The 12,360-nt window shown below is 39.4% G+C and overlaps 1 protein-coding gene and 1 long non-coding RNA gene across 2 annotated transcripts; both read left to right on the top strand.

The window, feature by feature from the left end:
- Positions 1 to 1,300: 1,300 nt before the first annotated feature.
- LOC310723582 (MORC family CW-type zinc finger protein 3-like) lies at positions 1,301 to 6,371 on the top strand (the record flags this gene model as incomplete). Its single annotated transcript, XM_083536845.1, has 4 exons — positions 1,301 to 1,499; positions 2,460 to 2,532; positions 5,860 to 5,992; positions 6,104 to 6,371. Exons 1-4 carry the CDS (start codon positions 1,461 to 1,463, stop codon positions 6,369 to 6,371), a joined length of 513 nt encoding a protein of 170 aa, XP_083392971.1. The 5' UTR covers positions 1,301 to 1,460.
- An 89-nt stretch (positions 6,372 to 6,460) lies between these two features.
- Positions 6,461 to 9,814, top strand: LOC310723780. The gene is made up of 2 exons (XR_014532761.1): positions 6,461 to 6,614; positions 6,880 to 9,814. It is a non-coding gene; the product is annotated as an uncharacterized lncRNA (long non-coding RNA).
- The last annotated feature ends 2,546 nt before the right edge of the window (positions 9,815 to 12,360 follow it).

The following is a 12,360-nucleotide window of genomic DNA, read 5'->3' as shown; positions in this document are numbered from 1 at the left end:
CACCACTGCCATTTCCATCCTTTTAGCAAAATCTACCACCATCTGCCCTTCCACATTCCTCTCCTCAAAACCATACCTACCCATCACCTCCTCATCACCTCTGTTCCCTTCACCTGATTGTCCATTAAAGTCTGCCCTAATCACCAATCGTTCTTTCCTAGGTACACCATCTACCACTTCATCTAATTTACTCCAGAATCTTTCCTTCTCCTCCATCTCACAGCCAACTTGTGGAGCATAGGCACTGATGACATTTATCATCATCTCTTCAACTTCCACCTTCACGATCATCACCCTATCAGAAACTCTCTTCACCTCCACTACACTCTTACTGTACTCTTCCTTCAGAATCACCCTTACACCATTTCTCTTCCCATCCACACCATGATAAAACAGTTTAAACCCACCTCCAATGCTCCTGGCCTTACTCCCTTTCCACTTGGTCTCCTGAACACACAGCATATCTACCTTTCTCCTCTCCATCATATCAGCTCTCCATCTCTCTCCCTTTACCCGTCATAGTACCAACATTTAAAGTACCAACCCGAACCTCCACTCTCCTGCACTGCTCCTTTCCCTGGCGTCTCTGTAGACGTCTTCCCCCTCTCCTTCTCCTCCTACGGCCAACAGTAGCCCAATTACACCCAAAAAGTTTTACATTAATTAACAGGGAGAATATATTTGCTATATTTTGACTCGAAGCAACCGCTGATGATGCTTTAGAATTCCGAATAGCTTACAGAATAAAACACATTAGAACAAGAATAAAATGCCCTAATTAAATGTTGAGTAATAGTGCTTGAAGAATATTTAAAATATGAATAACAAATAAGGGAAAAAAAACAATACAGCATCTGTGGTGCATCACATTCAAATACATTAGATGGAAAGTCGTGCTGAATGACACGAAAAAAAAATGGAAATTCGTGTCCACATCTTGGATGATCCGGATGATTGTCACTCTTGCATACATTTTAATGTTAACTTACACATTTTTTTTTTCTTCTTACAGAAGTGCCATGCAAAGGTCAAAGCATTTCCAACTTACTTTCAATCATTCATTTTAGTTTGACACTTTCAGGAAAACAAACTGAGTGTAACAATTCTAAATATGTAAATAAATCAAGTGACAGTTGGTGTATACATTTGCAAGAATATAACCTTTTTTTCTTATTAAAATGAACATATTGCTGAACATATTGAAGAAGTGTGGTGCAGAAATGCAGAGATCTGATTGCCAAGGCTGCTATCTAGTGTGCGGAAAACCACACTGATAATGTGAAAAGTAACCAAACCCTGAATGTGTTATTAGTATTCAGTTGTAAGCCACAGAGGGAGGTGCTTTTGAAATCAGTATAAAAGTAGTTCCCTCCCCCAAGTTCTTGCAGTAAATGTACAAAAATAAAGAAAACATACAAACCAACATTTGGATGTAAAGACAGCAGGTTTTAATAAAAGAAATGGCTTCATTAACAATTAAAGGAATACCTTTAAGCTCGGTAAGTACTTTTAGACAATGTAACTACATGAAACCATTATAATATATCTTTAAGTCTACTTTAACAAAAAATGATGAAAGTAAATTATGTATAACCTCTACTAGCGCTTGCATACATTTTGTGATTAACGTGTCACAAGGATTTGAACCCTTCTGCTATACCATTAATAAGCTTACTCTGCTCCCAATTCACATGATTATATTTGAGAGGTAAGAACTATATGAATCAATAAAAAATATATATGAAGTAACACTGAGTTACGCAACTGAACACAACAACTAAATCATTTCATGTGGACGTGGTTTAATGTCTCAGGAAGTGGACTGACTACTGGAGTGATAGATTTCAGTTTCATTTCAGGAGAAATCTCCATGAAGTGGGAGTGTCATTAAAAAGTGAAATGACTCAAACCAAATTATACTTACTAAGCTTTACATGTTTTACATCTATGAATGTTTAATATATTATAAATTACGCTTATTAAGCTTTACAAGTTTTACATATATGAATGTGCAATATATAATAAATTACGCTTAATAATCTTTACATGTTTTACATATATAGAGGTTCAATGTATAAGCAAAAATATATCATTTTTTTAAAATGTCATACTAAGTAATTTCAGGTGTTACTGTTTATTGTTTATGCTTGGGGCATATTTTTTAGTCCCACATTAGCAATAACTTCTTCAAAAATCTTTCTGGTAAACTGTGCAGCCTGTCAATGAACATGTGTGATTTGTGTTTTTATATGAATGAGCCTTTAGAAATTGAGATGTCAAATGGTCAAAGTGACTAATTATTATAAGCAGTTGAAATCTATATCAGACAAAGAAAGACAGGGAACATGAGGGAAAAAAAAAAACCAGAAGAAGAATGCAGGGTTTTTTGTTGTTTGTTTGTTTGTTTTAATTACCTTATGTGTTAAGTCACATTATTATTTTATGTTTTCCTCTCAAAGATCAGTCCACAGTACCTGCACACAATCTCCACTAGCCATCCTGGGCCTTTCAGTGCTGTAGCACAGCTGATTGGTGAGCAGAAGCTGTTTATTTATTTCGTTTTTTCATTTAAACATTTTTGTAAATTAAATCAAAATGGAAAAATATTGAGATCTAATTGGTTTTACTAACAAATGATTGTTTTGAAAATGATCACAAATTAAACAAAAACGCTCCTAAGGTTTCCTGTGCCACAATTCGCATGTTTAATTTTGCCTCAGTGAACTGTTTGGTGGGTCATTACCAAGCTTTTGTAATTCATAATTTTGAAATTTGGTTTTGATTCTCTTTCTCCTGTTGCATCTTGTACAATCCATGTCTATTTATTGTTTGTGTCTCTTAAAATGTATCGTGACCACAGTTTATTTATATATAAAAATGTATAATGAGACACTATATTTTGGTAGACGAATTGAATAATCACATAGATAGAACAACATAAAATGATGATATGTGCAGGTGTGTTTATATTTGTATAGTTTTAAAAATAAAATTGTTAAATGTCTTCCCTCACTTCCAGGTGTCTATTCACACAGAGTTTATTCCAGCCAGGTTTTAAAATCCTGAAAGCTGGAACCAATACATTAAAGAACAATACATGTTACCTCCTTTTTGGTGACAGAGAAATTATCACTCAGCCATATTATTTATGTAGTGTTTTTTGCTTTGGGAAAACCCATGAAAAGACATGACATAGCCATGACATAGCAAAAGATTACCAAGCTTCACTATCAAGGGACTTCTGGAGTAAGTTAGATGAAGTGGTAAAAGGTGTAGCTAGGAATGAAAGATTGGTAATTGGGGCAGATTTCAATGGCAATGTAGGTGAAGGGAACAGAGATGATGAGGAGGTGATGGGTAGGTATTGTGGTAGATTTTGCTAAAAGGATGGAAATGGCAGTGGTGAACACTTATTTTAAGAAGAAGGAGGATTATAGGGTGACGTATAAGAGTGGAGGAAGGTGCACACAGGTGGACTATGTTCTATGTAGGAGATGCAACCTAAAGGAGATTGGAGACTGTTGGCAGTGTAGCTAAACAGCATCTGATGGTGGTCTGTAGAATGGCTTTGGAGGTAAAGAAGAGGAGGAGAGTGAGGACTGAAAGAAGAATTAGATGGTGGAAACTGAAGGAGGACTGTAGTGTGAGATTCAGGGAAGAGGTCAGACAGGGGCTCGGTGGTGGTGAAGAAGTGCGGGTAGATTGGGCAACTAATGCAGACGTGATAAGGAAGACAGCTAGAAAGATACTTGGTGTGATCTGGTCCATCTGGAAATAGAAAGGAAGACAAAGAGACGGAATGAGGATGAGGAAATGCAGGAAATCATAATTAGAAACATGTTGGCAAAATAGAATTGGGATCGGCAGAGAGTTGAGAAAAGTAGGCAGGAGTATATGTTGATGTGGCAGCAGGTGAAGAGAGATGTGGCGAAAGCATAAAAGGCATATGACACTAAGAAAGGAGAAAAGGATTTATACTCATTGGCCAGGCAGAGGGACTGAGCTGAGAAGGATGTGCTGCAAGTTAAAGCAATAAAGGATGGAGATGGAAATGTGTTGTCTAGTGAGGAGAGTGTGTTGAGAAGATGGAGGGAGAATTTTGAGCAGATAATGAATGAGGAAAATTAGAGAGAGAAGGATGGATGATGTAGAGATGGTGAAGCAGGAAGTGGATAGGATTAGTAAGGAGGAAGTGAGAGCAGCGATTAAGAGGATGAAGAGTGGAAAGTTGGTTGGACCAAATGACATGCCAGCAGAAGTATGGAGATGTTTAGGAGAGATGGAGACAATGTTCATTCTTAAAAGTGCTATACAAATAAAATTGAATTGAATTAAATTGAATTAAATAGAGAAGTATAGAGAAAGTCAGAAGGAGTTGCATCGTGTGTTTGTGGATTTTGCGTATGGTAGGGTGCCGAGAGAGGAGTTGTGGACCTTTATGAGGAAGTCAGGTGTGTCAGAGAAGTATGTGAGGGTGGTGCAGGACATGTATGAGGACAGTGTGACAGCAGTGAAGTGTGCAGTATGAACGACAGACTTGTTTAAGGTGGAGGTTGGATTACATCACGGATCGGCTCTAAGACGTTTGCTGTTTGCAGTGGTAATGGACAGGTTGAAAATAGAGGCAGCTGTAGAGGACAGAGTAGTATGTAGATGGATGATGCTCTGTGGCAGCCCCTAATGTGAGCAGCCGAAAAAAGAAGAAGAAGACTATCAAGGAACTCAAACAGTAAAACAGCATAACAATCAACACAAAAGGAATTAAAGCATACAGTCAATGTAAAGGATTAACACTGGAAATGTTTTAGTCAGAATGAATTGACTGTTGTACATTCATTCATCCTGATAATTTTTTTTTATAATTTATACAGTAAAGGAACCATCTTGCTTCATTTCAGTTGTGTGAAGTGCGTTTTTTCATTCCCGGTTGTTTTCAGCATGACGAATGATTCGCATTTCCTGTTGACAGTCTGAGTGAGCGGCAGGTCAAACGTCAGAGGAATCTCATCCATATTTATGATGTGGTGTGGTCCGATTTAATGTAATAATATAATATAATGATTTAATATAAATAGTTTCATTGGTTCACCTTAACCCGTTCGGCACTTCCATTGGTCTAATGTTATGGGGCTCAGTTTTTTGGCTTGAAGCTTGTTAAACCGGGAAAAACTCCGTAAATAATCCATAAATTGGCCGCTTCATTGTTTAAGCCGCGTTGTTTAAAGCGTGGGAAAAATATAGTGGCTTATAGTCCGGAAAATACGGTAGTTACTGGGATGATTAGGTCCTTGATGATCATAACAGCCGTTTTTCTGCATTGACTGCTTTATATATCCTACAGAGAAGGAAGAGCAGACCCTGATATTCTCTTTGCTATGCACACTACTCTCTAAAGGGTTGGAGCAATTGCTGTACCAAACTGAGTCAGAATGCTTTCTATAGCCTCAGTATAGAAGGTTTTCGGGCTTACTGGTGAAATCCTGAATTTCCTTTAGCTGATGAAAATAATACACTCTTTGTCTAGCTTTCTTCACCTGAGATGTATGTGTCTATTGTACAAAATAAAAAAATGATGAAAATAGATCCTCTTAGTCCACCATTGTAATCCACCTCATCATATTAAAAGAATAAAGTTTATGCTTTCAATTGTTTAAACATTCTGGCAAAAAAATGGTGCCTTGACTTGTTTTGCTCTGAAGAAAAGAAAGCAGTACTGACAATAAATTAATGAATGTCAAGGTTTACTTGCGTTAAATATGTCTAAGAATGAAAATGCTTCTCAGTGTGAAAGAGAAGCATGCGATTTGTCATGTAGTAACATTGGATTTTTGATAGTACAAGATTATTTTCCTATTTCAGACAATGCTTATGACCCAGATGTCAAAGCAAAAAAATTTTGGATTGATAAAACATTGATCAAAGACCAGGACTGCCTGATCTTCATGGATAATGGAAAAGGCATGGACTATGACACGATGCACCAAATGCTCAGGTAGGAGTGTGTTCATAAAGTCTGCAATATGTTTTATATGAGAATCAGATAATCCAAATTCTCTCCCTCTATCTCTCTCTCTCTCTCTCTCTCTCTCTCTCTCTCTCTCAGTTTTGGCTTCAGTAATAAGAAGACAATAAGAGGTCATGCTCCAGTGGGTCTTTATGGTAATGGATTTAAGTCCGGCTCTATGCGTTTGGGGAAGGATGCCATTGTGTTCTCTAACAAATCCAGCAAGATGTGTGTGGGTCTCCTGTCACAGACTTACCTCAAAGAAACAAGAGCACAGAATGTCAAAGTGCCTATTGTTATGTTCACCAAAACTGGAGATATTGATATCCTTTACATAGAAACAGAGAGCAATGTTTTCAAACTTTAAAGCCTGTTAGTGACAGAAAGTTAAATAAAAGCCTTCTCAGAGTGTTAAAGGTTTCTCTGTGCAATTTGGTCTTTAACCTTGTTGATCACTCAGTGCTACACCCGAACATGCAGAGTCTCTTCAGGACATTCTGAAATATTCTCTGTTTAACACCAAAGAAGAACTGCTGACAGAGTTCAATGTCATTAAATTGTCATGTGACAATTTAAGTGGAACGCGTATCATCATTTGGAACCTACGCAGGTATGTGTGTGTGTTTGTGTATGCAAATATAACTTTATTGCAAAAACATACTCAGAACCTCCCACATTACTGGCATTTCTCCTTTGGCAACAGCATCATGTGCTTTATGTGATGTGCTCAATTTCATTATAGTCTTTAATGCATTTTGCAAAAATAAAACTAAAATTCACAAAAAAATAAACAAAGTTTTTTAAAGACAAATTGCATAAAGGTGTTTATTTATCCTAGGTATGATTAATGATTTGAATAAAACTATTTGTTGCAGAACATCTTCAGGTAAGTTAGAATTTGACTTCATGAAGGACCGCTATGACTTCCAGATCACTACTGATGTGTGCGAGAGCTACGGGGAAGAAAAGATGCTGTTGGTTCCCAAGAGTGAATATTCACTACGGGTGAGAATTCAACTACAACTGATTTTTGAAATTTTGGTACCATTCACTGTTTATTTTACATACCTTTGGGCTTTTACAAAGCATAATTTGAGAATTCACCAGAGCCTCGGATTCATTATATTTCGGTTACAATTCAGAAATATTAAACAAGGAAAACAATGTTCATAAAAGCAGGAATTATAGTTCCACATTCGGGAACTCAAGCAACACTTTGGGAATGCCTCCACATGACCCAAGTGTATAATGAACCACGTGTGAAATCTGCCCAATATGCAATCGGCGGGCGACATCACGAAAACTAGGAGCTACAAAATAGCTGCGCGGTGGTGGCGACATTAGCTTCTGCTTGTTCAGGTAAGCGCTTTGTGTGTGAGATTCTGTGCAAGCATGACTAGGAAGCAAAAATACCGGTTGTATGTCTATCATTACGAGCAAGGATACGCATGATCGGTGCGTTGTTTGTTTGGGAGTGGAGCATGCTTAATCAGCTCTTGAGGGAGTCGGTTGTTTACACTGTAGATGCATGGCTATGCGCTTCGCTCCCGAACCTCGCTGTACGCAAATGTAGTTGGGGCTAAGGATTGCAGCTACTGGGTGATGCCGTGTGTTGAAGAGACACTAGCCAGCTATCTCTCCCCTAGCATAGCATCGTCTCTCAAGGCCCCGGTGCTTCCTACCCACCGCCTCTCAGGAAGCTTCAACAGCTGCAGAGCAATGCTCCAGCCGCTCTGGGAGGAGGCCAGCCTCAAGAGCCTTAAGATACTTTCTGGGGTCATGAGTGGCCGCTTCGCCCAAGGTCGGTGGAGTGAGCCGCACCTCTCATGGCACATAAACTGCCTGGAGATGATGGCTGTGTTTCTGGGTCTGAAACACTTCTTCCTAGACCTGAGAGGCCACCATGTGTTGGTCCATATGGACAACACAGTGGTGGTCTCGTATATCAACCACCAGGGGGGGTCTCCAATCTTGCCCTTTTGAGGCAAAGGCCGAGGCCTGGGGAATGAAGGGTCCACCCCGAGGTAGTGGAGCAGATATGGCAGAGATTTTACAGAGCCCAGGTGGATCTGTTTGCGATCTGTTTGAGACCTCGCACTGTCCCCTCTGGTTCTCTCTATTTCACCCAGCCCCATTGTGGCTGGACGCCATGGTGCAGATGTGGCCGAGGCTACATCTGTACGCCTTTCCCCCGATTGCGCTGCTCTCCTGAGTTCTGGAGACTCCTGGTAGCACCTTGTTGGCTGGGCAGACCATGGTTCGCAGACCTGGTGTCCCTACTTGAGGGCCCTCCTTGGGAAATTCCTCCCAGGAGGGATCACCTCTCTCAGGTGGGGGGACCATGGTTCACCCCCGCCAAGAGTTATGGAGGCTATGGATGTGGCACAGTTTTTAGCAGCTGGTCTCTCTACTGAGGTAGTGGAGACCATCCTCCATTCCAGGGCTTCCGCCACAAGGAGGTCGTACGTCGCGCTGCCGACCTAGCCCTTAAAGCCACAAAGGAATTGATGGCTGTGTTTTTGGCACTGGAACACATCCACCGAGATCAAAAAAGGTCATGACGTGTTGGTCCATACGTACAACATGTCGGTGGTTTTATACATCAACCGCCAGGGCGATCTCCGGTCTCGCCCACTGTACAGGTTGGCATGGCAGATCCTCCTATGGTCCCAGGGAAAACTCCTCTCATTAAGAGCAGTTTACATTCCGGGCCCAGAGTGCTTGTGTGGGACTTGGCTGTTGTGCTGGTGGCTCTATCTGAGCCCCCCTTCGAGCCCTTGGCCGAGGTGGCCCTTAGGACTTTGTCGGTTACGAACTCTTTTCTCCTGGCAATCTCCTCCCTTAATAGGGTCGGGGACCTACAGGCTTTGTCCATGGCCCCGCCTCTTCTTGAGTTTGCCCCTGGCATGGCCAGTGCTATTCTTTACCCCAAACCGTGGTATGTGCCTAAGGTGCAGCAGCTCCCTCATGACCTGTCATTTTGCAGGCATTCAGCCCCGTTCCTTTCCTAGCCCCTAAAATGTAAAAAAGCGAACACTGGACACATAACTCCACAGGACGAGTCAGTGGAGGAAGTCAGAGCGGCTGTTTGTCTGCTATGGCCCTCACAGGAAAAGTTACCTGGCTAATAAGCAGATGCTTAGTAAATGGATTGTGGATGCCATTTGTCTGTGTTATGAGTCTTCTGGTCCTCCCACTTCTTTCGGAGTAAAGCTTTCCAAGTTTGTTGAACTCAAGAGTTATATTTATATTAAGTTTGTGATCTTGTGTACCAGTGTAGATTTATTCATTACTAGAGACTCAAAGCACTTTTGTATGTCGCTCTGGATAAGGGCGTCTGCTAAATGCCGCAAATGGAAATGTAATGTAAATGTAAGGCTCATTCCACCCGGGGTATGGCGGCATCTACGGCCTGGTCTGCTGGACTGTCACTTCAGGACATTTGTAAGGCTGCGGACTGGTCCACCCCACTGATCTTTGTCAGGTTCTACAACCTTGACATCAGAGCCACTCCCGGCCATGGGCGTAAATTTCATTTAACAGTAGGGGGGGACAATAAATGTAAAAATTTCTCATGAGCAATTTTTGAAGGGGACACAAATAATACAGTCAAATTGTACTTATAAAGATATGGTTTAGGTGCACTAAAAAATTATCTTATGTCCATTTTCCTTTTCTCTGTCATTTTATCTAGTCTATGCAAGGCAAGTTTTTTTTATACTGTAGCACATTTCATACACAATGGTAATTCAAAGTTCTTTACATAGAGAAAGTAAAACTATCTTAAAAAAATAATCACAACAATAAAAACAAGGAATCGAAAAAATGTTAAAAAATTTATTTAAAATTAATTAAGACACTTAAGAACAGAATAGAAATTGATTATACAAAAAAATACAGTGGGGTCAGTCCGGACGTAGCACAGTGCTCATTTAGTAAATGCACAGATAAACAATATGCTAATTGTGGCCGTAAATGTTAAATTAACATTATACCAAGTCGTCCCAAATAAAACACTGCATGGGAAACGGCTTTGGCGTGTTAGTGTCAGTGCACTAGTACATTAGTTGCAGTGTTAGTTGCAGTTCACTATGCTACAATTTATTGTAAACAAGCTAATGTTAGCTAGATAGGTCATATTTTAATCGCTAATATAAGCAGATTCATGGAAAATTACATCGGTAATCAGCATTTTTGCCGCAACTAATTTATGAATGAGTCTGCATCAGCTACATTAAAGAGAATTTACGCCCATGCTCCTGGCTTCTCTGTCCTGCATGCAGGTTGTGCTCAGAAACACTTGGCAGAGACTGGTCAGTATGGCATGATTGGACACTTGTTCCCAAAGCGTTTTCGACGCGGCTCAAGTTTCTGAAAGGGAACGCCACTAGGTTACGTATGTAACCCTAGTTCCCTGAGGGAACAAGAGCTGTGTCAACGGGGCATACTCCCTTCATCCCTGCAGCGCTTACCTTCTCCTTTTTCAGAAGCTGATGTCGCTCCTATCGCCCTCCCATTTTGTAGCTTCCTGGTTTGCTTGACGTTGACATCGACTGCCTATTGGCCAGATTTTACACGTGATTTAGAGTGTGCACAACGTGAGTTAATGTCAGTTAAGTAGATCATTAAATAGATCATATCTTTAGAAAATTAAATCTGCCTTACCCAAATAGGGTCTAGCAAAGTAATATATTTAAATAAATGTTACCTTTCATTTGAATTTTATTTGTGCTCATTTAATTGATTACTCAATTTAATAAATATAATAAAAACATGTATTGCATTAATTCTAATATAGTTTCGTATATTTTATTTTTTATAAAATATCATTAAATATAATTTTTTTATTTTATTTAACCAAGCAAGCATTTTATTTAAAATTGTTAATGGTTGATGTTTACAAATGTTAATAAAAAAAATAAAAATAAAAATAAAATTTTTTATGTTTTGCATTTCTTTCCGAGGTACTAACCAAACCTTGAATTTTGTTTACTGTTATACCCCGTTTATATATATATATATATATATATATATATATATATATATATATATATATATATATATATATATATATATATATATATATATATATATATATATATATATACACAGTGGGTACGGAAAGTATTCAGACCCCCTTAAATTCTTCACTCTTTGTTATATTGCAGCCATTTGCTAAAATCATTTAAGTAAATTTTTCTTCCTCATTAATGTACACATGGCACCTCATATTGAAAGAAAAACAAAGAATTGTTGACATTGTTGCAGATTTATAAACAAAGAAAAACTGAAATATCACATGGTCCTAAGTATTCAGACCCTTTGCTCAGTATTTAATAGAAGCACCCTTTTGATCTAATACAGCCATGAGTCTTTTTGGGAAGATGCAAAAAGTTTTTCACACCTGGATTCGGGGATCCTCTGCCATTCCTCCTTGCAGATCTTCTCCAGTTCTGCAGGTTGGATGGTAAACGTTGGTGGATAGCCATTTTTAGGTCTCTCCTGAGATGCTCAATTGGGTTTAAGTCAGGGCTTGGGGTCATTGTCTTGTTGGAAGGTAAACCTTTGGCCCAGTCTGAGGTCCTGAGCACTCTGGAGAAGGTTTTCGTCCAGGATATTCCTGTACTTGGCCACATTCATCTTTCCCTTGATTGCAACCAGTCGTCCTGTCCCTGCAGCTGAAAAACACCCCCACAGCATGATGCTGCCACCACCATGATTCACTGTTGGGACTGTATTGGACAGGGTTAACCCTAACCCTACCAAGGCTCTTCTCCCCCGATAGCTCAGTTTAGCCGGACGGTCAGCTCGCTAGGAAGGGTTCTGGTTGTCCCAAAAGTCTTCCATTTGAGGCATAAATGATTCTCATTTGCTCTGACATGCATTGTGATCTGTAAGGTCTTATATAGACAGGTGTGTGGCTTTCCTAATCAAGTCCAATCAGTATAATCAAACACAGCTGGACTCAAATGAAGGTGTAGAACCATCTCAAGGATGATCAGAAGAACTGGATAGCACCTGAGTTAAATATATGAGTGTCACAGCAAAGGTTCTGAATATGGACCATGCGATATTTTAGTTTTTCTTTTTTAATTAATCTGCAAAAATGTCAACAATTCTGTGTTTTTTTGTCAATATGGGGTGCTACGTGTACATTAATGAGAAGAAGAAATGAACTTAAATTATTTTAGCAAATGGCTGCAATATAACAAAGATTGAAAATTGAAGGGGGTCTGAATACTTTCCGTACTCACTGTATATAGTCACATTTATTTTACTCTTAATTCAGGCATACTGCAGTATCCTGTACCTTCAACCAAGAATGCAGATCATCATTCAAGGACAAAAAGTGGCAA

The sequence above is a fragment of the Silurus aristotelis genome, assembly GCF_946808225.1.
Source record: "Silurus aristotelis genome assembly, chromosome: 3".
NCBI lineage: Eukaryota > Metazoa > Chordata > Actinopteri > Siluriformes > Siluridae > Silurus > Silurus aristotelis.
Note: the sequence above shows the minus strand (reverse complement) of the source record. Positions and strands in the feature narration are given on the sequence as shown.